Source organism: Suncus etruscus, chromosome 1, assembly GCF_024139225.1.
Source record: "Suncus etruscus isolate mSunEtr1 chromosome 1, mSunEtr1.pri.cur, whole genome shotgun sequence".
NCBI lineage: Eukaryota > Metazoa > Chordata > Mammalia > Eulipotyphla > Soricidae > Suncus > Suncus etruscus.
Window position 1 is genome coordinate 66,355,584 of NC_064848.1, and position 26,862 is coordinate 66,382,445.

The following is a 26,862-nucleotide window of genomic DNA, read 5'->3' on the forward strand; positions in this document are numbered from 1 at the left end:
GTTTGGTATCACTACAGGTAGTGCTCAGCTGGTGGTATATGCTTGAGCATACAGGGTTTAGGTCCAGTGCTAGTAGTAAAATGTGATCTTAATGTACATGAATAGTTCTCTATAGAAGCACTTTATGGTGTTTTGAGTATGAGTAGTTATTACAAGGGGTTTTAATAATACCATTTTGGCATTTTTAAAAATTGAAATTAAAGAAAAGTGTTTTGTATCACCAATACTGTGGGGAGGGAATATGGGAAACGATGATGACCAGGCAATTCATGGCAGTGGTTTTCAACTTCAAAAACCTGTAGCTCAGTGGTTTCGATATAAGTGTATACATGTGGGTATTGACTAATATTTATTGCAAGGGACTTTAAAGCTAACCTAATTCGTTTGTTTCTAGGGGCTCTTGGCTTTGGGCCTCAGTGCAAGTCCATTGGAAAAGGCAGCTGCAACAATCTAGTGGTCACCAGCAGTCCCATGATGGTTCAGCGACTGGGACCCATTTCACCTCCAGCAAGCCAGGTCTCTACAGCATGCAACCAGATCAGTCCTAGCTTACAGAGTGCAATGAATACAGCCAACCTGAATATACCTCCTTCAGATACAAGGTCTCAAGTTACTTTATTTTTCCTTCTTTTCCTATGGTATAATCACAGTTCTCAAGCGTTCTTCCTTATGTCCTGAAGACACCTATGCATGCGCAGGCAGATACACACACATGCTTTCTCATTTAAGCAATTCTTTTCATTTGAGCATTTTAGCTCAGTATCTTCTTCATCCTGAGGAGTGGTATAATACTTTCTGTCTTGTAATGTGAGGGAAATGAATGTCTTTTCAGACTTTTGGTTTTAAAAGTAAAGTCTATTGTGGTAAGGAAAATAATGGATCATGGCCTAGAACTTGGTTTATTCCATGTGTATATATGTATATATATTTCTTATTATGTGTATATTTGTTAAATTGTCCTTAGACTGCTTTATAATCGGTGATGTTTTGTACTGAATTTAGCTAACCAGTCCAGCCACTATTTATAAGAACCTACTTTGCATCACACAACAGTTAAAATTTAGGGGATGAGTAGAGAAAATAAGAAGAGAAACTGTGGATTTCAAATCTTTGTGATGTGTTTAGCAAGTCATACTTTCATTAGAGGGTCCAAAACATTTCAACACAATGTCTGATTAGGTGCCTATACTCTGTGCTATACTCCCATCTCCTGGGTTGAGAACTGAAATGGAAAGGGAAATCATCCCTTCAAACAAAATTTTCTCTTTTTCAAGGTTGATATAATATAGAGGAAACAAATCCAAGACACTGTGCAGTGTTTCAGATCTATACTATTTCAAATAAAGTATTTTATTTTTTAGAAGCTGTTTCAGGAAAAACATAACCCAGGGTTTTTTTTTTTTTGTTTTTTTTTTTTTTTTTTTTTTTGGTCTTAGTTTTGGTGGTGCTGAACTGATTTTTCAACTAACTTTCTGGAACTCTACTTTCTCTTCTTGTTCCCTATATCAACTGAGTTGCCTTGCAGTTCTTGAATACTTTTTCTTCCTACTTTTCCTTCTAGTTCTCTTTCACACTTATAGCTCTGCACTAAGCTTCCTGGCTGCTATTTGAGACTCTGAAATCATAAAGGATTATTCTTATGCCTATCTTTTCATTTTTTTTGTGAGATAGAAACTTTTCACATGAAATTTTTTTTTCTGGATGGGAAGTGCCTGTCATTTTCCCATTGATGATTTTGCCTTGAGGGACTCCTCAGACTTGCTTAGTGTTGTATGTAAAATTAGCTCTACTCCTGAGCTAGGTGTCATTGAGAGGCCTTCAGCTTCCTATCTGTGGCAAGTCCATCTCATGCCTTGAAGGCAGAGTCATAATTAATGAAGAAGTTGACATTAGGGAGTGTGCACAAGACTGTTCCAGCAAGAATGTATGCACCCATGGATATGCCAGGGTAAGGTCAACCTTGGTGCTTTCTTGCATATTTGATTCTTCAGCATAATTTTACATCATTGAAAGACATCAGATAATTGGAAGAGGATGTTGCCAAGTAATGCTCATGGAAATTAAAGGTTACATTCAACAATACTCTGCCAATCTGAGCCTATGGTTTAGTGCTAGGTGTCTGGTGATGCAACATTTGGACCCAGCAGTGTTGGGGCCCACAAGCACTACAGTCACAGTGCTAAGAGCAGCATATGTGGCCCAAGGATCAAACACAGGACTTCATGTATGAAATGCATGCATCCAACCCCTTAAAATTACCTCTTCCCAGCCTCAAAAAGACAATCTCATGTTGATGTGTTTTTGACTATATATTTAAGTATAGCACTTCTATGTAAATATATTTTTATAGGATTTAAAAAATAAATAAGAATTGAGAAACAGCTTAGTGAAATATGATAGTTTTCATCATTTAAATGCTCACATTTATTGGGGATCCTTTCAGTGATCAGAGAAGGGAAATAATCGAAGATAGCAATCCAACTTGAAGGCAATTTGATGCTAAGAAATAAAGAGAAACTAAAGTGAGAAATCCCTTTTTTCTCCATCTTGGGAATGCTGGGGAGGAGTTGAAGGAATGACATGAAGTGATCAGTTTGTTTGTAAAATGCTGTAATTCTCCCCTTGATTATATAATCCTTATTCAATATAGAAAATAAAGATACTATATAAAATCAGGTGGTAGTGTATGATAGTCATTTTGATTTTTTTGTTTGTTTTTGGGCCACCCATTGCAGTGTTCAAGGTTTACTCATGGCTCTGTGCTCAGAAATTACTCCTGAAAATCTTAGGAGGCCAGATAGAATGCTGAGTGTTGAACCTGGTTCAACGCATGCAAAGTAAACACCTTACCCACTATGCTATTGATCTGGCTCAGTCATTTTGAAATTTACCACCAAGGTGCTACAATGGTGGAATTTTGATTTATACCTCCTTCTAGTTATGTACAAACACATACATACATCATAAGATAGGTTTTTCTTCCAACAAATTGATCTAAAAATTGATCTAAAATAATTTTATAGTTGCCTATATCAGCTAACATAAAATAAACATTTTAGAATAATCATTTCCAGCATCTTACATAATGGCTCTTACCTATTATTTCCCTTTTCTTAAAATATCGATGAATAAAATTTTTTATTAATCTTGCTTCTGAACATTTATTTATTTAATTTCTTACATTTATTAAGGTATTGTAAGAATTACTTATTTGGGGGCCGGCGAGGTGGCGTTAGAGGTAAGGTGTCTTCCTTGCAAGCGCTAGCCAAGGAAGGACCACGGTTCGATCTCCCGGCATCCCATATGGTCCCCCCAAGCCAGGGACAATTTCTGAGCGCTTAGCCAGGAGTAACCCCTGAGCATCAAACGGGTGTGGCCTGAAAACCAAAAAAAAAAAAAAAGAATTACTTATTTGGTCTAATTCTATAAGTTATTTTACTAACACACCTAACAGTGCTTAGGACTTATAGCTTCTGTGCTCAGAGATCACTTTTGGAGTAGCTTGACGAAATCATATTAGGCATTTGGGATTGAACCTGGAACCTGGGTCAGTAGCATACAGGAAAGTGCCCTGACCATTATATTATTCCTCCAACTCCTTGTTTTTGTCCTTTGTTTTGAGGAAGTGGGTCAATGCTAGCAATGCTGGCAATATTTGGAGTTTACTCTTGGCTCTGTGCTTGGGGATCATTCTTGAAATTCTTCCTGAGACAATTATGTGGTACTGAGAGATAGTATTCATAGCAAATGCCTTAACCTCTACCAGGGGTCTCAAACTCAATTTACCTGGGGGCCATAGGAGGCAAAGTCAGGGTGATCCTTGAGTGCAAAGTCAGTAGTAAGCCTTGAACATTGGGGGGTGTGACCCAAACAACTAAAACAAAACAAAACAAAGATTCCTCTAGGGCAGGGCCACAAAATGTTTTACAGGGCCGTTTGAGACCCGGAATCTATACTATCTTTCTGGCCCTAAATTCCATAATTATTACAGATATCTGATTATTGAAAAACAAGAGACATTAGAAGTACCATTTACTCCTAAAAGAAATATAACATTTTTGAGACTTTTGGTAAGTACTTCCAAACTACATTTCAGAGAAGACCTTCTTTTCCATTTATAACTTCACCAATTGTTGAGAATATCTGTGCTCCCAAATCTTACTAAATTCCTTTTGTTGTTATTTTCATAACTTTTGCCAATGGATGTGTAACATGTTTTCTTAATTTGATTTTCTTAACTGTTCATATTATTGACTATTTACACTTCATCTTTTGATTTATTTTGAATGTTTTTATTCTGATGTTCTCATGTTGGAAGAAGCACTATTTGTAAACTTCCTTGGATTCTGTTTATACTATGATGAGAATTATGCCATTTAAGCTGTATATTTGACTTTTATTTATTTAGATTTTGGTTTTTGGGACACACTCAGTGACATGTAGGGTAGCTCCTGACTGCACTCAGGAATTGTTTTGAGCAATGCTTGGGGGACCATATGGGATGCCAGGAATGAAACCTGGGCCAGCCATGTTCAATTTAAATACTCTACCTGCTATACTATCTTTCTAGCCCTCTATAATGCACATACACACACACACATATATACATACACATAATATACTATGAAGACAAAATTATTTCTTCTGTAGAGGGCTTTGGATTTTCTTCAGGAAACAATATCTAAAGATGCTTGAAATTAGCTATATTTAAGGTACAGTGCAGAGAGTACCTAACTTCTTTAGGAAGAGAACACTTACTAAAAGCTTGTATGAAATGAAAGTAACTATATATACAGCTATATACATTATATATACATGCACACACATATATATAATGTAATAATTTATATCATATATAAATTACAAGTTCTCCCAACCACTTTTGGCTAGCTCCATTTAATAATAGATACAATTATCATGCCATTTTGAAGATTCAGGATAAAAATATTTTTATTTTGGTTTTGGGATCACACCCGGCAGTGCTTAGGGGTTACTCCTGGCTCTGCGTTTAGAAATTGCTTCTGGCAGGCACAGGGTACCACATGGGATAATGGGATTCGAACCACTGTCTCTTCTGGATCATCTGCATGCAAGGCAAATGCCCTACTGCTGTGCTATCTCTCCGGACTCCAGCCCCCAATCTTATTTAGGAACTGCCAGACTTTTAATAATTTTGCTTTGTTTTTTGGGCCACACCCTCTGACGTTCAGGAGTAACTACTGGCAATGTGCTCAGAAATATCCCCTGGCTTTGGGGACCAATTGGGACACTGGGGAATCTAACAGAGGTCCGTCCTAGGTTAGCTGCATGCAAGGCAAACACCCTACCACTGTACTATTGCTCCAGCCTCGCACTGCCAGACTTTTAAAATACAAAAGCCATAATTTATCTTCTGTAAGATCACAAGGCTGAGGTACTGATGTGGGGACCTATACACTAATCTTGAAAAAGTTCTGCAGTACAGGAGATATCATACATCTTGTATAGGTTAGAGTTCCTTCATGAATACTTCTATTTATAGTTTCTGATTGAATATTCACAAATTACTTGCAAGTTTTATAAATGATAGACTGAATGCATAGAAAGTCTAAATGGTTTTGCCAAGTGTCATTTTCTTGTAAGTTTAGTTATACCAGACGTTAAAGGCCCCATATTTATTTCCTAAATCAGAAACATCTTAGAGGTGATTTTTGAGGATAATTTCTAGAGTTTAATTTTGGATTGAAGCATGGCCACAAATAGTACTGAGATTAGAATTTGTGTTCTTTGTTAGTTATTTATCTTTTACTTTTCAAAATCAATATCTTGTTTGAGCTCCATGCACTATCTCTCTGAATAACGTGTAGACATTTAGTATTACGCCACCCACCCTATTCTCCTTCCTCCTTTTCCTCGGAGATGATTTTCCTCTCTAAAGGGAAATGACAAGTTGTTCTCTATTCAATATTTTCTTCCTTTCCCTCCACTCTCCTACTACACTGAATCCATCTCCCCATTACTCCTGACCTCAGGTAACCCTATCTCTGTTATCAATATTCCCCGGTTTATCTTCTATTTTTGTGTTTGCCAATTTTATATCCTTATATTGTGCACAAAGGTAAAAATCATCCAATACTTGCCTCTTTCATTCTGAATTATTTTTCTTTGCATAATTCTCTGAACTGCCTTTTATTTTGTTTTGTTGACTGTCAGAATTGCCTCTATTTTATAATTGATAATATTCAAATATATAAATCTATATTTTCTTTATTCAAGTACATATCTGGGCATTTAGGTTTCTTCCATATTTTAACTACTGTAAATAATGGTACAATAAATATTAGGATAAAGGGCTCTCTAATTTATAATATTTACAAAGACAACTTGACTTCAGATGCAGTGCTAATATTTTTGGGGTATTTGATCAGGCACATGGTCAAGAGCTTTTAGAGAGACTAGGATTCATCTTTTCCATTACATATGTAATATATATATATTTAATGAGTATCAGTTTGAGAACGTCACTGTGCTCTGTTAGAATTTATTTTGAGCTTGGTGTTGGGTTGAAACAAGCAGTTAAGCTTGGTTATCAAGCCTTTTATGGCTCAGAGTTACTGAGCACACTTTTACAGCTCCTCTGACCAGATATTCTGATGTTTTTCTAGTCTTTATATTACTTTTCTTTTATTTGTGCTATATCTATTTTTTTCATACATAGCTTCAAATTAATCAGTCACCAGAAATAATATCCTTAAGCTCGAATGAACATATGGAAGTGGAGATTGCTCTCAGTATGGTGATAGAACCATAGTTCTTTGTCACTGTTTTCCCCAAAGGCCTGATACACATAACAGCAGGGTTTATAAGCTAGAGTCTAAGGAACAGTTCAGTCATTCAACATTGCAGAAGGGAAACAGAAAATGTGGATCCCAGCCATAACTTGTGTGACTTTAAGCCTGTTGTACCAGTTCTGTAGTCAGGGACTATATTATGGATCTGGATCTTATGTGGGATATGATGCTGAATAAACAACAGAAGTGTATGTGATCCTGTTAAGTAACTGCCCAGGCTGCTTTTGTGCTTATAGGTTTTTTTCTCCTTCCCTGTTCTCCCTTTCTTTCTACTCACCTTCCCTCTCTTCTCATTTCTCTCTTTCCTTCTTCTCCTATATGTTTCCTCAAATTTCCTACCCTTTCTTTTTTTCTTTATTTCTCTCCATTCTCCTCTCTCTACTTTCCCTTTGCCCCTTTTCTCTCCCCACTCATTCCCCCTAATTTCTTTATTCTTTCTTCCCCCACCCCTTCACCTTTTATCTTCATGTCACCTACTCTACCTTTGTCTTTCCTCTTTCTTCTTCTTTATTGTTCTCCTTTCCACTCCTTCCTTCTCTCCTTTCCCTTTCCTTACTCTCTCCTCTTCTTTTCCTTCCATTCTCTTTTTCTTTTCTTTTCCTGGGAGAAATTTACAGAATCTTGACTTTATTATTTGAAATTAGAGTAGTTTTTTGGGAGGGATTCATGCCTGTCTTTTTTTTTGGGGGGGGGGTCACGGGTTACTATGGGCTCTATGCCCAGGAATCACTCCTGATAGTGCTTGAGGGCCATATGTCATGCCAGGTAATCAACCTGAGTCAGCCTGAGTGAGCAAACACTACCCAATGCTCTATCTTTCTGGCCCCTAGAGGTAGAAATCAAAAATCTAATTTGAGTATCTTTCTGTGTATGTCAGATGAAAAATACATTGGAGAAATGCCTTTTAAGTTATAAAAGATGGCTATTAGATTTATGAATGATTGGTTCATTTTATTTTTTGGGGGAAGATTTATCAATTGGTAATGATGAAGACAGATTATTTCATCTGTAGAAGGGCTTTGGATTTTCTTCAGGAAACATTACCTAAAGATGCTTGAAATTAGCTATGTTTAAGGTACGTGCAGAGTACCTAACTTCTTTGGGAAGAGGACACTTACTAAAAACTTGTGTACTTTAAGGAAGTTTCAAGATTTAGGACATTGAAAGATTAAAGAATATGGGAGGTGGGGCATAATGCAAAATCCACTTGTTGGAAGTTGAATTCTTATTAGATATTGGAGACAAAAGAGTGCTCTATTCATACTAGAAATTTAGTGATTAAAAACAAAGAATTTGCTTTCTGAAATATTTGTCAATTTTCTTTAAAAACTGAGATGTTTGAGGTAAGGAACATGCCCTCATTGAGACATAGTTAGATATATTTGGGGGAAAATAAGGAACATCTTCCACTAGTTGAGTGAATGCATATGTCTTACTATATGTTGTTCTCAAACCAAGTTGTTTAACTTCACCTGCAAAGTATATATAGGTAGGTAAGATGATTTCTGCTTGCTAGTCCCTACTTACAAATTGGAAATGCTCCACTAAGATAGTGAACAGGTAAGCCCACCACTTAGAATGTCCTATTTCTTTATTCAAGAGATTCATTTCAACCAAAGGCTATAAAGAAAGTCAGTTTTCTTGTCTCATGTAACATTGGTACTAGGTTTGGCTAAGGTCAGAAAGAAATTTCAAGACTATTTAGGGAAGAGACACAAGGATCTAGAAATATAGCCAGTAGGATCTTTCAATTGAGCTTGCCAAAGAAAGCTGCATGCAATAGCCCATGTCAATGGCAATTGGACATAAATCCCTGCTGTTTGTCATTTAAAACATTATTTCCTAGTCTCTTAAGTGTGTTAGCCTGCCACCTTTTACTATGCATTTTAGAGTTGATATGTTTCCTGGCTGACATGTCTTGTAGAAAACTGTTCCTGGCTTCCATTTTGTGAATATGACTAAAAGGAACAGATGGATGAAATGTTCCTTAGCAACAGGTTGCCATTTAGCAGCTGGAAGTAATGAATGGGCTCATCCTAGGAAGACATGCATTCAGTGTAATAATTTGTTTTGATTAATTTTTTTAATCTGAAAAAGAGATATCTCTCAGAATGCAGTGCAGGTGTATGTAAGTAAGCCAGGTGTTTCTGATATATCCCATGTCTGAGTTGGGAAACACAGTGAGTTCTCTCTAGTTTCTTTGTGACAAATTTTCTATCCAAGTTTTTCTCTTCAATGATTTTTAAGGCAATGAGGTCATTGTGAAGCAAAATGAATTTTTAAAGTGGCCAGACTACATTACATACATACCCTTTTGAAATACAGATAAATATTGTGACATGTGAGGTATGTTTTGTTAAGGATCAGAAGAACAGGAGAGTTATTGTTATAAAAATGGACTTCTAAAAGTGAATTACCTGCTTTGGGCCCAAAGCTGTCTTGATTTAAGAACAAAGCCATGTCAAACCTTATATGGCCTAAATGCATAATGTAGATCTGATCTGAGTGTACGTAGATACTTCCTTATATGTTCTAGCTGAATTTCATATATTTTTCATTTCCTGAGATGTTGTGATGGTGTGATTGAACACTGATAGTATGCCTTAAAGTGATTTTTACCATTCTAAACTATTAATGAAATTAGACTGTGAAATTATTATTAGGTCCCATACATGACAATTTGACTTGGATGTTTTATTTTTTACTCCTAAATCCAACAAGGATTTGTTATGCATGAGGCCTGGTTTCTATCCAAGGCACTTCCTTATCCTTTGAGCAATGCATGGAACTACTCCTGAGCACAGAGTCCCTAAAATCCAAAATAAAAGGAGTATTTTAATTTTCTATGGGAACTATGCCTGGCAGTTGTGTGTGCGCGTGTACATGTGTGTGATTCTTTGTTGTGGATTGGCTTGCTGCCTGGGCACACATGTTACATCCTAAAGTAGTGACCTCAAGTTTTGGTGCCAAGCCAGGCCTGGTAGTGTTCAGATGCTACCAGAATCACAACTGGTGTACTTGAACAGACATGTGGTGCTGGGACTTGGACTCAGAGCCTCAGAGCTCTGTGTTCTACCACTTGAGTTATTAAACCAACCCCTTACCCCTGACCTAGCCAGAGTCACTAAAAGGGTCTTACTCAAAGTGTAGGAACTGTTTTTGGACTTGTATCACACACACACATATATGTATATATGTAAATATACATATATAAACATATATTTTAAGTGTTTTGCACACAGTTGGTGCTTAATACTTATTTGCTTTATTGGCTTGCTGTGATAAAGCATTACTAATTATTCCCAGTCTCTAATTTCCCCTCCACTTTCGAAGAGATATTTAAAAGTAAGGCAAGGACTATTTATTATCATTAAAGTATTAAGATTACTTAAAACAATAGAGCTTTTGTTTTATTATTCCAGTGAGCATTAGCCTTTATTTTTCTTCTTGGTAAAATGTTATTTACCTGGAACTAAAAGCCCTGGGTTTTATCTTAGCCAAAGAATGTGTGTTTAGCCGAGAATGTAATTAGGGAAAATACTTAAGGGATTGTCAATGCAACGTTCTTTTAGCTCTTAAGCAATCCATATCCTGCTAAAATGTTTGTCTTTTCTTCTCCCCTCCCCCCATTTTTTCTGGCTGCTGTTCCAGGTCCCTTATTTCACGCGAGTCTTTGGCATCCACTACTCTGAGTCTGACCGAAAGCCAGTCAACCTTGAGCGTGAAGCAAGAGTGGTCTCACGGCTACCGGGCTCTCCCTTCACTCCCCTCCAGCCACGGCTCTCAGAATGGCATTGATCTAGGGGACCTCTTTAGCCTTCCTCCTGGTACTGCTGTGTCTGGCAACAGTGTGGCTAATTCATTGCCATCTTACCTTTTTGGCATGGAAAATAGCCATTCTCCATACCCAAGTCCCAGGCACTCATCAGCCAGATCCCACTCAGCCCGCTCCAAGAAGAGAGCCCTGTCCTTGTCTCCTCTGTCTGATGGCATTGGGATAGACTTCAATACCATCATCCGAACTTCACCCACCTCGTTGGTCGCTTACATTAATGGATCCAGGGCTTCCCCAGCCAATATGTCCCCACAGCCTGAAGTCTACGGTCATTTCTTGGGTGTGCGTGGTAGCTGCATTCCCCCACCATGTTCAATGCCCAGCAGCCAGAAAGGTGTGCGAGTGGCTTCTGGCGGCCTGGCGCTGCCTGCCTACAGTGAGGACAATACTCTGGAGTATGACCGCATGCAGCAGCTGGAGCATGGCAGCCTCCCGCCTGGGCTGGTCAACAACATGGTGGTACAGCATGGCCTTCCAGGCTCCAGTGGTCAGTCAGCCAGTCTGCTGAAAACGGAGCGTCTGGATGAATTCTCCGGCAGCACCCTGGACCTGCCACCTCTACCACCACCACCCCAAGGACCCCCGCCACCCTACCATGCACACCCACATCTGCACCACCAGGAAATTGTTCCTCACTCCCAGCCGCTGACCCTGCCTCAGGCCGCCCTGGAGGAGGACGGGGAGATGGACGACTTAGGGGGCAAGCACTGCTGTCGCTGGATCGACTGCAGTGCCTTGTATGACCAGCAGGAAGAACTTGTGAGGCACATTGAGAAGGTTCACATAGACCAGCGCAAAGGGGAAGACTTCACTTGCTTTTGGGCTGGTTGCCCTCGAAGGTACAAGCCCTTCAATGCCCGCTATAAACTGCTGATCCACATGAGAGTCCACTCGGGGGAAAAACCCAACAAGTGTACGGTGAGTTTCCTTAACTCCACAGTTCATGCAGATTGTAGTATGTCTTACCAAAGTCAGCTGCAAGTTGGAAAACATTTCCTTTTCTGAAGTTGGATCTAGGGCTCTATGGGATGTAGGAAAGCCTAGGGAAGTGGAACAATTCTTAATTACTTGTTGCTGGGGTCTCTCACTATTACTGGATTCTTTTTTTTTTCTGAAACACATATTATTCATCATTGTCTCAGGGGAAGTTGATCTGCTATCCTGTGCAAAATCTTGGAAAACAGATGCCTGCCTAACATAAAGTTGAAGTTGCTAAACTAGGCAGAGCAGAGCTATACGTACTCTGCCACCACTACATCTTAGCTCTTTTCCAAAGCAAATACTCAATGATGTTTCTCTTCTCTCCAATAACTGGGTGAATATTGGGGTTAGGGGAGGCGGGGTTCCAAGATTTGGAAAGGAACTCACACTTAGCAACTTGGCCTGTAAAAGACTGCTGCCAGCACCCACACACCTGCACACTCCACACTTTTAGGTTGTGAAACTAGTGATTTATAGCCAACATAAAAGCCCCAGGGGATACCACAGTAGCAGTCGCTGAGGAGAGGAAAGGTAGAGGGAAAAGAGCAGGGTAGAAACTGAGTCTTTGATATTGAAGATTGTGGATCTCTTTCCATTCTCCCTTTACAGCATTGATCCTGGAAATGTATCTCTTGGCTAAATTTATTAGTTGTAAATAATATGACTCTCAAAAGTTTCACAATCTCTTCACACCAAAGAGAAATGATCAGAGTTTACAAGCAGGACATAATCCTTGGGATCACAGTGCAGCATTTCACAGACTTTGGACCAAGAAGAGCGTGTGTTTCCTATTCGTGATGGATAAGAATCTTTTTTCTAGTTAAAATCTGAGAATTGGAGATACTATCAGGTTGTTGATATGCTATAGCTTATTGTGTGAAATAGAAAAACCATTAACTTACTGCATAGCAGTCCTCTGGCCAGAGTTCCTTCATTGTACAGTCTGTCTTCATGATAAATCATCTTGACCAAACTTCTATTTGATTGTAGACTGACCAGTTTTTCTGAAACATAAAGCAAATCAAGCAGGCAGTGGATAATTCATGTATTAGGAGCACTTTTTCACTTGTCCTATAAGTATTCTTGAAAGAGTTTTTAAGAATTTCTGGCAAAATGAAATTGCATTTCTTGTTACATTATGTCCTATGTTGTGATTTTTCTCATGGAAAATCTGAAGCTGATTCATTGCGAGAATGCCAGGTTCTATGAGTGAAAAGGATAATTACATTCCAGGGAGCAAAACCTTACTCTGTCAGTAGAGTTCTGCATTAAATATGCCAGAAAGAGACAAGCAACTGAAGGCAATTCCATTTACTCTGTTTGGAACACACTGGTCTGTTGCAGGCAGGAAAGACTTTCAATCTTTGAAAGAAAACAGTCCAACCTTTTAGTTCTGACTAATCCTGGCTGAAAATATTTTGCTGGATTTGGCTTTACTGAAATAAACATAAAGGCTTAAATTATTCAAGAAAAAAGTTCTTTTGCAGTGCAAATTAATTTTTGAGTGATAGGATTTCCCAATTTTCCCCACTGTTTCCAGATTTCCAGTGGTATATAACTTTATAATGTTGACTTTTGCAAAAGTGCATGATGACTATAAAAATAGAAATGTTTCAGTGAAAGAAAAAGCTGAGAAGAAAAATGTGTGCAGGCCTCTGTATGACGTTTTATTGTTTTGTTGAGAATGGGCAGGGGATATGGTTTCTCTTTCCCCTGTCCTGAGCACTCCCTACTTTTAGATGAAATCTTGGCAAAATTTTGCAAAAATTACATTTCAAATGTGGGATCTTAAAGCATTTTCTACCCATGTTATAGTTAAAATCTCTTTATATAAAATGGGATTGATTAAGATATAAAAATACCTTAATCGAAAGGAGAGATGGCATGGAGGTAGGGTGTTTTCCTTGCATGCAGCAGGACAGTGGTTTGAATCCTGACATCCCAGGTGGTCCCCCGAGCCTGTCAGGAGCAATTTCTGAGTGTAAAGCCAGGAGTAAACACTAAGTGCTGCTGGTGTGACCCAACAACCAAAAAAAATAAAAACTTAATTAAAATTATCTTGGATTTTTCAGTTCCAATCTTATAACTATTTTTTTAACCAGGAAGACATAATTTTTCTATAAAACATATACATCAGCAGCATTATGTCTTCTCAAAACTGTTATACTATGCACCATTTACTTGATTTGCAGGGCCATAGCTAAATTACAGCAAATAATTTTACCTTGAAAGTTTAGCAGTTTTTTAAGTGGTGGTGCACAGATAGAAGACATTGTATTTTAATATGGGTACATTTGAAAAGATGGATTTTTCTGTCTTTTGCAAAATTCATCTCTATACTCTTGAAATCCAGACATATAGAACTGTTAAAACTGAATAATTTTTATGTTCCATTGCTTTCTAAGCTGATGTTAGGGTAGTAAATTGAGTGCCCAAGATCATTGCCAAATGAAATGGCCATATTCCTCTTTTGGAGACATGAGGGATTTCTCCCCCCGACTTCTTCCTTTCTCTCTCCCTCTGTGTGTGTGTGTGTGTGTGTGTGTGTGTTGCAAAGATAAGGAGCAGTTTAAATAAGACCCAGTTCACTTTTGCTTTATGTGTGTTTAACTCCTATTAATTTTCTGTGACCCAGAGTTAGAGTTAGTCATCATTGACTTGGCATTTCATTTAGTTTATTGAACTAAGGAAGATGTGATGACCTTGTTGTGCTTGGTGACCATGACTACAGCAGCACAATGAGCTTCTAGAAATCATGGTCATAGAAGGGTATGTGAAAGGGCTACTCTCTGATAGTTTTCTTACATTAAGAGGCTCACCCTGGCGTCCTCCTTTAACTCCAAATTCTGCTTCATGCATGGGAGAACACATTCTGAGAATCTCTTAGCCTAATACCTTCTTTATCCAGAACTCTGGGATTGAGATCACTCAGGATTCTAGGTTGCAAAACTGGGGGAGGGTTATTAGTTTATTAGTCAGTTAACTTACTGGAAGGAGAAAAGTCTTTTTTTCTTTCCCATACAAACAAACCCAACTTTATTAAACTTTATTCATAGTGCTTTTTTAGAAAGCTGGAATTGGTGATCTCCATCTGGACATGGGCTAGATTATAAAGATATTCCCATTATTGGGACTTTAGTGACTAAATAGATAAACCTAAGCTAAATGAAAAAAGAAAACCACAACTGTGATATGACAATGTTATATTAAAAAAAAAGTTTCTGAGTCCATTCACAGCTGTCTATCAAGAAAATCACTTTCTATGTGCCATATACTTCTGTGTAGATATTCCCGAGTTTAAACCAATTGCAATGTTGATAATCTTGCAGTCACCAAAACTTTGAGCCTTTCCAGATATGACTATTCTGAATTTTATCACACTTTTCTGAGATCATATGGAGTCAGATTCTCAGAATAAGTCATAGAGTCTCTGAATTTTTTCCCATATCCTTTTTAAATATTACTGACATACTACTGAAAGGACCAGTTATAATCCAAACTAAAATGTTTGGATTTTACAACAGCTCCCATATTAATGGTTCCACAGAATGAATGCTGAGAATGTCACATAAGTTGTTTTGCCATTAAGGGAAGAGTAGTACACCCATTAAGTGTGTTCTGAATGAGATCAGGCATGCTCTGTCTGTTAGTGCTTCTCATGAGAAAGTCTATCTGATCGGAGCAAAGAGAGAAGAGGGAAAAAGTTCTGCTGCCAGGATCAGAAACACTGATAGTTTGCCTCATTACACAATTGAAGGCAGTTGTGCTAAAATGTTGGGAGTGTTAATAAGAGAATTAGGAGGGAATGTAGATTGCCACTTAAATTTTGCTTATTTTTCCTGGATAAATTTTATCCAATAGTAAAAAAAAATTTTTCAAACTTTTTCCCCACCCACAGATTTTCATGAAAATGTCACTGACCAAAGACAGCTTTGAATTTTGTATGAATTGACTCATTTCTCCACAGGCATTTTGCCTGGCAAAATCTAGAGTATTTGCTTTGGCTTGAATATTGGGCAGTTTGCTTTTTAAGTAACATTGGATTATGAATGCAAGAAAATAAATACAGAGCAGGGGCCATGTCCCCATTCTCTTTTTATGGCCTGATTTATGGGTTCTTGGGCCAGCTTTTGCCATGTAAGACATTTCTTGAGGAAAAGTAAATTCATTGTAAGCTGTAAAAGAAGGTTTTTTTTTTTACATCCTTTATTTTATTATTTTGATAAGACTTGGCATTGATGTGGTGACCACAATTATATAACCAGAAGGGACCTTAGGAAAAAATTACCTAAGCCAAACTATTGGTTACCAGTCTATAAGCTACAGTAACAATTAGTAAATGTTTAGTAATGTCAAGAATTCGTGTGATTATAAAAACTTGAAAAGCTTTAAAATCACTAGTCAGAATAAATCAAGTAATCCCCTTGAATGACAATTAGGAAATACCCAGTAAAGATAAAACAAGCATATTCAACAAAATAACATCTAAGTTAAGTCTACCTGAGAAAACCTTTGCATATAATGATAGGCAGTTATGAAGAAAATTATTTATTGCAATTCCATTTTACTAAAAATATAAGTAGCATCATTGTCTGTGAATAAAGTAAATCAATAAATTGTGGTTTATCTTAAAATACAAAAAGAGTTCAAAATTAATTGAACTAGATATTATCTAGCTATCTAGTTGATAGATTGACATCTAACAACATGGTTAACTATATTATTAAAGTAAAAAATTAAATATAAAAGGATATATGCAGTTTAGTAAAACTTATGTAACTACGTATACACTAAGGCATGCTGCACCGTTGTAGCTGCATAATCTCATCTTTGATAAAACAATAAAAAGTGTGGAAATGATAATCAGCAACTTATGGGTAATAGGTACCTCTCTATAAAGAAAAGAATTAGGAAAAAATGGAATGAGGGAATTTTATTCTTTTGTTACAAAGAGAAAGAGAAACAAAAGAAAAATGCCTAATATCTTAACTTGATATTGGTAAGACAGGTGTTATGATGTCTTAGTCGCATTTCTGTGCTCTGCGTTCTGAAATATTTTAAATTACTATGATTAAATATTATATCAAGATATAAAATAAATCAATATTAAAAATTAGCACTCCAATTCCTTTCTACACATACATATGATTTTTTCAGATGAGGATATGGAAATTTAAATGATTTTCAAAAGCTACCCCCGCTTATAATGCGGTGATTTTTTACCTGGAAAATAGTCCTAGGAATTTTTTTCCCCCAGATTATTTGTTTCCCCTTAGTCTGTGATATAATAGTTCTAAGGTTGAGATTCCCAAATTATTTCTGTGTAGGCCAATGTTTAGTACTCTGAAAGTTTCCAGGGTCTCCAGTTGAGTGCTAGAAAAGTGAAAGCCAATCCTGTTATTTCAGTGAAGTTATTGGACAGTGATGCTTAATATCTGGTACATCTTCATTGTCATCAATACCCTACACTAATTGGGGATTAGGATACAATTTAGAGACTATCTATAAGATAATTAAATGTGTGATACTGGCAGAGGTATTGAATGTCCGATTCATATACAAAAGACTGTTTTCTACAAAAGTCAGCTGGAGGTTGACACAGGACTCTGCTGAGCTATGCATGTCATTACTCTCTCCTTGCACCTTAACTTAAAAGTCTAACAGAAAAATCTGTCATTTTATTCCCATATTTAAAGGTGAGATAAAACATTTCCCATTCTAAGTACAATGTGGTATTTCTGTTTTTAATATAAAATGATCTTCAAAACATTTTGCTAATATAGAGATTCGTGGAAAGTTAATAACTTAATCAAAATACTGAATTTTTATCAAATATTTGATGGCAATTAAATAAATACAATTAATATTGATATTCTCTTTGTCTCTTTAAGTTCAAACACCACTAGTGAAACATCTGGTAAAGATCAGAAAGAATTTAACTTCCAAATCATATCCCACATAAGCATCAGTCTTTCAAATATATAATTCAAACTCAAAAAAAACCAACAAGATTTTTCTGACAGTTTTACATAAGAAAGAGGCACTGGCATGTTTATCCATATGTATACATGTTCAACATACTGTAGACATATACATGTTACCATTAGTTACAAATGCATTGATAAAGGTAAAAGCAAAACCTCAGAATTTCTCTTCAGATAGGGCATTGAACACAGTCTGTAAAGCTTCTATCAAATCCGATTTTACATCCCCAAATGCAGTTTAAAAACCTACCATTTGGTAGTGGTTTATTTTATTTTCCTTTAGAAATCATTTAATCCACTTTACCTGGGGAAATGGTCTTTCATGAACTGTATCCTGAAAAGAAATTAATAGCAGGTTTGGACAAATGTTTCAAAGTAAAACTTAGTTTATATTTCTTTGTCCTCTGATTCTGGGATTAATAAAAAGCAATAGATAATGAGTGTACTCCTAAGAGGTTAAATATTTGAGGCTTTATCCTCATTAAGCAAAATTATTAACTACATGATGGTTAATGTTCCTTTTAGTTCATATTTGTTTTGTGGGTTTTCTTTCATTTCATGCTGTTAAAAATGTTAACATTAGAAATAACTGATGTAAATCTTTTTATAATTGATCTGATTAAAGTAATATATTTTAAATATTTTGATATTCATTCAGTTATATATCTTAGCTCAGATATACTACAGCAGTGTTGAAAATTACCTTAGCCTTTTATTAAAAATATCTATTGTGAATTTTGGAATATATTTTGGTTATCTATTCTTTTGAGTCATTGTGTTGACATCTTTGAGTCCAGATAGAATTTGAGTGTAGAAAGTAAAAGATCATTTTATTTTTCAAAAGTGATATGCATAGTCTGATACTCTTTCTCTTTTTTTGAGAAATATTTTTCTTCACGCTCTTGTAAAGGATGTGAGAGATACTACTTTCTTCCAGGAAAATTTAGTATTTCAGATGTAATTACTGATTCAAGGCTTCTAGAATTTCAATAATACATTATTACAACATTGGGCAGTAAATGGGTGTTGGGCTGGCGGGGCAAGCCTAGTTTCTCATCTGTTCTGTGTTCTAATCCAGGAAGTCTCATCCAAAGAAGAGTTTTGTGTTTCAATAGGTGTCATTATTAATATCATATCGGCAGTTAGTGTACATAGACATTTTATAAGAAAATGGAGTGAAACATTTTATTGTAGCTTGTAGAAGTTTTTTATTTCTTCAACTATAACTAGAATTAATGATATTCCGTGGGAGAATTTTAAGTCATTATAAATGGTAACATTGGAAGGGGTGGAGCTATAGAACAGTAGGTAGTTTGTCTTGTCCATGGGCGGCTGACCTGTTTTTGACCCTAGTCATCCCGTATGGTCTATCAAGTACTGCTAAGAATAATTCTTGAGTGCAGAGCTAGGAGGAACCTTGAGCACCACTGGGTGGGGCCCAAAACTAAACTAAGCCTAACCAAACCAAACAAACAAACAAGCAAATAAACAGAAATGTTAATTTGAAAGTTTGGTTCTCACCAAACTCATTAAAATGAGATGATTAGGTTCTGCTAAGTCAGGGTCAATAAAAAAGCTTAACTATACCTATGCAGTCTTAGCTATACTAAGCTCTGTACTATAGATAATCATATAATTTATTCCTTTAATAGTTATTTTTATAAGATGCAAAGAGTTATACTCCATTGGAATATCACTGTAAACCAGGGTGGTCTTCAGAAAACCATGACAAACTGTTGATAAATTGATTATTATTTGTAGTTTTATTTCCCAAATAAAACACTGAGTGAGATGTGACTATGAAGTCAACACATATTTATTAATTTGGTCTTTGAGTATTGATCATTAGTCATAACTCATTTGAGAAGCTGAGAGGGGTATAGAAATTGATATGATATTCTCTTGAAAAAATCATTTTCTTAATATGTCAGCTGTATAGATAGTTACTCAAACAGTAATAAAACAAGGACTGCAATATAAATCTATGTAAATTATTTTGTTGGGAAAACAAAAGAGGAGGGTTCTTAACAAGGCTTTATAGAATTACATCTTGAAAGAAGACAGTAACTCTTTAAGGAAAAGGAAAGAAGCCTTTCAAGTGGAGGCACAGAGTGGTAGAAAAAGCTCAGGGAAAGAAACATTTTAAAAATAGTTTATGAATTTAGACTAGTTGGGAATAGAAAGGGAAACTAGGAATTTATGTTGAAGCAATCAGAAAGATGCTTCACTATCAAATGAGAATAATTAAAAATATTAAAATCCAACATCTAGTTATTACAAATGCAAATACAGTTAATATCTTTAAAAAATTTTGGAGGCAGTTTTGCTGTGGCAGCAAATACAAAACTTCAACTTCCTCAATAGTGTTTCCATAGTCTCTTTAACAAATAGATGTTGGAAGTACAGTTTGCATTAATTAAGCTGCATTCAAGTGTGAACCACCAGTGGCATGCAGTGACTTCAATTAGTTTAGACTTTAATTCTTCCATAAAGCATATCTCTTGGTAATTACCTTATGAAACACATTTTTTTTCTTATTCCAGGAAACACTTAAATGGAGACTAGCTTACAGACTGTTTCTGTTGTGGATTTTTAAAGAAAAGAAATAAGAAACCTTGAGAAGACAAGAGACAAAGTTATTTGATCAGTTAGAAATATTAAGATGTGTATGTAATCAAGGTGTTTAAATAAAATAAAAAAAGAAATATTAAGATGTGAACAGAGGCAACATACATTATCCTGTGTATGAGAAGCCTTCTGTTAAATATTGTATTTTATAATATGCAAAGAACGAGGTATTTTAAACAAAGGTTTGGTGTATTGTGGTACATTGAGCCTGTAGTATCTTTCAAGACATGTCTACTATTCACCCTTCTCCCTCACAAGATTTCTTAGATTTAATTTCTATATAAAATAAAATAAAGTTTGGGGGAATAAATAAGTAAAATTAAATAAGTTGTTGTCAAAAAGGTACACATTCTCAGTTATTCAGTGTGGAATACCTTAGGGCATAAAGCCTCTCTAGACATGGCAAGACAGAAAGAGTTAGTTACCTTTGAGCTTTCTGTTCTAAAAACCACTACCTTCACCTAGAGTTTGAGTTTGAAATTAGTCATTTGCCTCTATGCCAGAAAGCACATACTACAGCCAACTCAGTGGAAGCAGATATTCAGAATGATCCAAGTTGTACATCTTAATAGTCTTGATCTTAACATTTACAAGGAACTGTCTAATGTTTTAAAATCCAGAACAATTTACTTTCTAGATTTTTGAATGTTTATTTGGAGATATGAGATATAATGCAGAAGTTAAGGCTCTTGCCTTTCACATGACTGACTTGGGACCAATACTTGGTTTCATATACTGTTCCTGAACTTTGTCAGTAGTGGTCTCTGATCACAGAATCAGGAGTAAGATCTTGCCCCCCCCAATATAATATTTGTAAGTGCTGTAAAGTTTAAGTACGTACATGTAATGTTGATCCTTTGAGAACAAATTATTTTTCTTCTACCACTTCCCTTATTCTGAGTCACAGTTTTTAGTGTGTAGAGATAAGACAAAATGGCACTTTGATTTTTGTCAGGAGAATGAATTTCTGGATGGAGGAATAGTTGAAAATTGAGGTCCCCATCTTAAAGAAAATTCTGAAATGGAAATTTGTCTTTAGGGCATTTGTGACTGCTCCTGCCCTCTTCCCTCAATGAGGCTCTCTTACTTTCTCTTTCTTGATGGTTGTCCTAAGAAGTGCTCAGAAGGTCCTGAAACCTCTCAAATATATTTGAGTTGGCTCTAGGGGCCTGATGATTCAGTGTTCTACTTCCAGGGAACTGTGGCTCTCAGGCCCAAGAGGTGCTTGCACCGCAATTGGCAAAGCGAGTGTTCCAAATTTTGAGCTATTTCCCCAAACTTTGCTCTTTACTTTTCTCTCTACTGGTTCAGCCTTAGGAAGAGAACTTCAACAAAATGAAATTCATAATTCTAAGTGGGGATTCTAGAAAAGATGCAGAGCTCTTTTCTTCCTCTCAATGGAGCTGCATTTTTACTAGGAAGGAATTATTAGACTAATAATCTTCTCTTCAGACTGAAAACTTATCATAGAAAAATGAGAAGGGAGAAAGAATAACTTACGTTACAAATTCTGAGCTACTAGATGAGTTTAATGCTCATTATTGTATTCAGAGTGAAGCCGTTTGTGGAGTTTGAGATCATATTGTTTATACTATGTACTCAAATATCATTATCATATTTATATCCATAAAAACTGCCCAAATAATTATATATATGTCTAATAGACATCAATATATACATATAAACATAAACATGTTTTATGTATATTTGTATACATCTGTTTGTAATAGAATTACACACATAAAGTTAGGTGATAGATACATGTAGGTTTTCTGTTTTATAGTTTCTATTTGTACAAATAGTTGAAATTTCCAAAGTAAAAAATTAAAAACAATGAAAAATATTTGAATAACTTATATGAAAGAAAAATTTTGTCCTCTCCAATGCTCAGGGAAATGATGTCAGCCACCCCCTGGTAGTTACTCTGTTCTCTTATCTAAAAATAAATTAATTATTTCTGTTGCTCATAAAGTCCTCTGAAATAACTTTGTATAAGAATGAAATGAGAGATACTCTTAGGCAATAAGCATGTTATTTGAAAAAGGTAAATGATAACTAGGAAGTGTAATTGTAATAGTTTAAGGTAACAATTCCTATTTAAAAAGCAACCTAAAAAAAAGCAACCTATAAAAAACAACTCCATACCTCAGTAGTGTGATAAAGGTTTATTTTTTAATTTATGTTCTATTATAACTTGTACCTTGTGACTATGACTCAGGATCTTTCAGTCCGATAGTTTTGTAGTCCGAATATAGGGTGAAAGATAGGAAGTTGAGGATTGTGCCAAAGGTTGAACTGGGTCTGAAATGACACACTTGATTTCTTTTACTATTCATTTGAGTCTGCAAAGTATGATCTTCCTCTATATACAGAAATAAATGAAAGAGTTTTGTTTCTGCTACAGGGAACTCAGTGTTGCCCCTGTTTCACCTCTGGCTCATCCTAGTTCTCTATATCCTCTTGTTTTAGCCTTGATCTTTAACTTTCTTTGAGAAGTGACCCTGACTCATCAAAGTGGTTTTGTTAAAAAAGATCGTTTCTTCTTTCTTATCAGTGCTGGCTCCTATTACTTGTTTTCAAGCTTACTAAATCTTTCCCAGACAAACCATTTTTTTCTTATTTACTCTCCAAGGATTCCATTACCATACAGTCACCACTGCTGGGAAAACTCTTGTTATCTCAAGTGAATTACTCAGTCTTCCCCACCTTGTCCAAATTACATGTTCTTCGCACATGCTTCCTCACTGCTCATCATCTTTCTAAGTCATGAGGATGTGTGATGTCTTCATGCCCCATGAGCACTCATCCTTGAGGGAGATCCACTCATTATCAAGGGCAAGGTCATAACTGAATCACCAAGAGATCTACCATTGTGAATGGAAATTCGGTGTGAAGGTCTATTTTACTACAAACCTGAAACATAATATTCCTGTCTATTCATAAAGTTGCTTATTTGATACACGTACTGTGGCCATAAATGCTTTTCTATTCTCTGAATGCTTGCTTTTGGTCATGAACTGGCATACACTCAAGGAAAAAATGACAATATGCCTCTGCAGTCACTTTTGGTCCATTTCCATAAATATATTCAAACAAAATATAATTGCCTGGCTCTTTATTATATGTCCTTTAGTGTATTTGAGCTTTGCAAAATTACCCCCCAAGGATGACAAATTGTAAACATCATGCAATACCACAGCTCTGGTTCAAGGCCTGTCTCAGTGTTCTGCCGACATTCACCCTTCCTAGAAACGTTTAAAGTGCTTTAGGAAAATGAAGCTAGGCAAACAGGCTTATCAGGAAAAACAATAAAAAAAAATCATTGATTCTAATTAGGAGGAGACGCATATATGGAAACAAAGCTGCTTTTGTGTAGTGGAAAGTCTACCCTTTTTTCTGAAACACATGGAGTGCTTTTCCGTGGTTTTAGATAATCAAGCTGATAAAGTTTCAGGTCTCTGACCTTCTGGCCCATCTCAAGTAATTCAGCTGCACTTGTTGAGACTTGTTGAAGATATTGATGGGAGGCATACTGGGATCTGTGTTATTATAAAGGTGTGACAAATAGACAAGAACTAGTGCTTTCTTTTTGAGCGTCCCAAACTGCATAATAAATCAGTATGGAGCATATTCAAGTTCTTGAGGCAAGGGTTGAGTTTTTAAAATAATCTCCAGTTGTTTTGTGGCAACTAATAACTACAATTGTACAGTGTTACCACCACTTAGGACTCTGGCTTCAGTTTAGGCTGTCCAAATCAGTATACTGTAATATGCATCCCAAGAAGGCCAGTTTGCATTGTAACCTTGGTTTGACTAGTGAACGTGGAATGGGACTTTCCTCATAGAACCAATCATTAAAGAGGGACTCATAATCTGAGCAAATACTGTAAAAATCATTTTAATTACTTCATTAATATAGAAGATTAAAATAACTATTAAAATCACTTTTCTTGAATTTAGAACATCAGACAAAAAGGTATTTCTCTATATCACAGGATCAGGAACCTAGATTTTGATAAAGGACTGAACAGTGAAAAATTAAAGAGTGCATATTGACAGCATTGTCAAAGCTTTATTTTTAAGGTGGAGTTTTATAAAAAAAAACTATTTTAGTTGTTATTCTATACATTTCTTCCAATGAGTGGCTTGCTAATTACCGTCTGTAAATAATAGGGGTTGGCATAAAAGAGGAAGAGCCATTCGTTGGTGCTGAAAGAATGATGCTGCTATGAGTCTTGACAGATTCCGGCTGCATTTGTCAAACAGCTATACCTGGGAGTAAGTTTTGAAGTTGAATTCTCACTTATTTTTAGATTAGAACAGGCTCAATTGAAGATGTCTGAAAGTTGGGAACATTTTAAATTGTAAATAAATATATCTATGTTTCTACAAGTTTTATACTGACCATTCTAAATTTGTTTCTCTTCTTTTGTATTTCCAATATTATATACCTTTTGAAAGAACAAATATAAAATAAAAGTGTTTTAATAAGGAAATTACAAGGATATTTGTAAGAGTTTTTTTATTTTAAGATCATTTAGATATTTAAATATTTGGCTTAAATGGCTTATAGTAGTCATATAACTATAGGTGTGAATGTTATCTGATATTTCTAAAAGTGGCCTTTACATAAAAAATCATAAAAATTTTAGGTAATTATCTATATTGCAGAGATTCACATGTTTATTGAGCAATTGCTTCATGCCAATCGCTCTTTTGGATCCTGTTGATATAGAAGAGAACAAATCAGACTCAAGTTTCTCATTTTAGTGTTTACATTTAATAGATGGACAGTATTGCTGTCTTGAGGAAATGTGTTTCAGTCAGAGTATAGCAAGTGCAAAAACCTTTGTGTAGGAATATTGGCCTGGTGTGTTTTAAAAATATTAGCGAGTTCTGGGTAGTTGGAGTCCAGTGGACAAGAGAGAAAATAAAGTCAAAGGGAAAATGTGATCTTGGTTGTTTAAAACCCTACAAATTATTGAAAGGCTGTCTCTCAGTTAAGGAATGATAGGGTCTGATTTATTTTTAAATAAAATTACTAGATAGAGAAAATATTAAAGAAGTGATATCACAGATCTCTGGATCTATCTACTATCTGGGACAGATAGTAGCCTTCTTTCTAATGTTCTTCTGGTCAGTGGTTGAATTCGTGATAAATAGATGAACTTTGAAAATATAAAAATATTCAGTCTGGTAGAATTTTCCTTAGAATTGGGTATGAAAAAATTACTCTAAAATTTGCCTGTATATCTAGAAGGATGGTTGGGAGAAATTATGGTAGGTTTGGGAAGGCACTAAAATTTTGTTTTAGATTTGTTAAATTTAAGGAGCATGAAGTGCATCTCAGGTGATCAGTCTTAAATCAGATAAGTCCAGACTTAGAGGTACTATGTGTATAAGCCTATGGGGGATTGAAATGATGCACATGTTTCAGTATGGAAATGAAACATAGTCATACAATTTGTCTATCTACTTCCAGAATCTATTGTACATAGTGGTATAAAAAGATGAGATGTAGAAGTGCTCTTCTTTTTTCTAAATCTTCTTAGCCCCATTTTGTTGTATTGACTGCTCTCTACATCTAATGTATTTAGTAGAATTTCAAGAGATCTTAGGCTTTTGAAATTGTGTATATCTGTGTAGGGGAGAGGAAGATATTAATAAAGAATACATACTTTTTTTTTAAATTTTTGGTCCACACCTGGTGACGCTCAGGGGTTACTCCTGGCTATGCACTCAGAAATCGCTCCTGGCTTGGGGGACCATAAGGGATACCAGGGGATCAAACCAAGGTCTGTCCCAGGTTAGTGCATGCAAGGCAAATGCCCTACCGCTTGCGCTACCACCCCGGCTCCAGGATACATAAATCTGAGCTCATGCAGAAGTTGGAAATTTGGAAGCACATACTTTGAGAAATGTTATTAAGTCAGTTCTATTGTGATGATATTGAGTTGACAAGGAGTTAAGGTACATATTGTGAATGACTTCTTGGTCTGTGTTCCCTGAGAGATTCACAATGCAATAAGTATGTCTACCCACCTACCAGTGAGATTCTGAGATTCTATCTTTGAATAAATTTATCTCTAAGTGAATTGGATGCTATCTTCTGTTTTAAGTGTATCTCCTCAATTGTCTGACTGACTTCTACTTGGAGAGCCAGTTTCAAGAATGTCTTTGTAGTGTTGATAAGGAGAAAATTTGAAAATTTTACTGGCAGGAGGCTCTTAGGGATTGAATTTAGATTCCCATTTTAAATGTGCAAACTGATGTCAAAGGCTCATGCACTATGTATATGGCCATTGAAGTTGAATGATTCTGTGATGTCACACATTTCTCCTTACTATAGCAGAAACAGCTTAATAAAAACGTTTTTTGCATGATGCATTGGGTTTGTTTATTGTGGATTATGATAGCTAAGGGAAAATATCTTACATTTTAGTTTTGGAAATTTTATAATGTTCGTGTCTATGGCAATAAATTTCATTGGCTCCATAGTGATGCCTCCTTTGTTTTACTGAAGGGTTATATCATGTCTACATCTAGAGAAAATAAAGGGCTTTGTTTTCTCTTTAGATTATTTTTTCTTCAGTCACTTCCCCCA

At 35.9% G+C, this 26,862-nt stretch overlaps 1 protein-coding gene across 1 annotated transcript in view; it reads left to right on the forward strand.

Moving 5' to 3' along the window:
* The window catches only part of GLIS3 (GLIS family zinc finger 3), a 370,368-nt gene that overhangs the window by 24,555 nt on the left and 318,951 nt on the right, over window positions 1-26,862 (forward strand). The window contains exons 2-3 of the mRNA XM_049774262.1: window positions 395-602; window positions 10,482-11,583. Of these exons, the coding sequence (XP_049630219.1) occupies window positions 472-602; window positions 10,482-11,583 (1,233 nt within the window). The 5' untranslated portion in view covers window positions 395-471. The remainder of the gene's footprint in view (window positions 1-394; window positions 603-10,481; window positions 11,584-26,862) is intronic.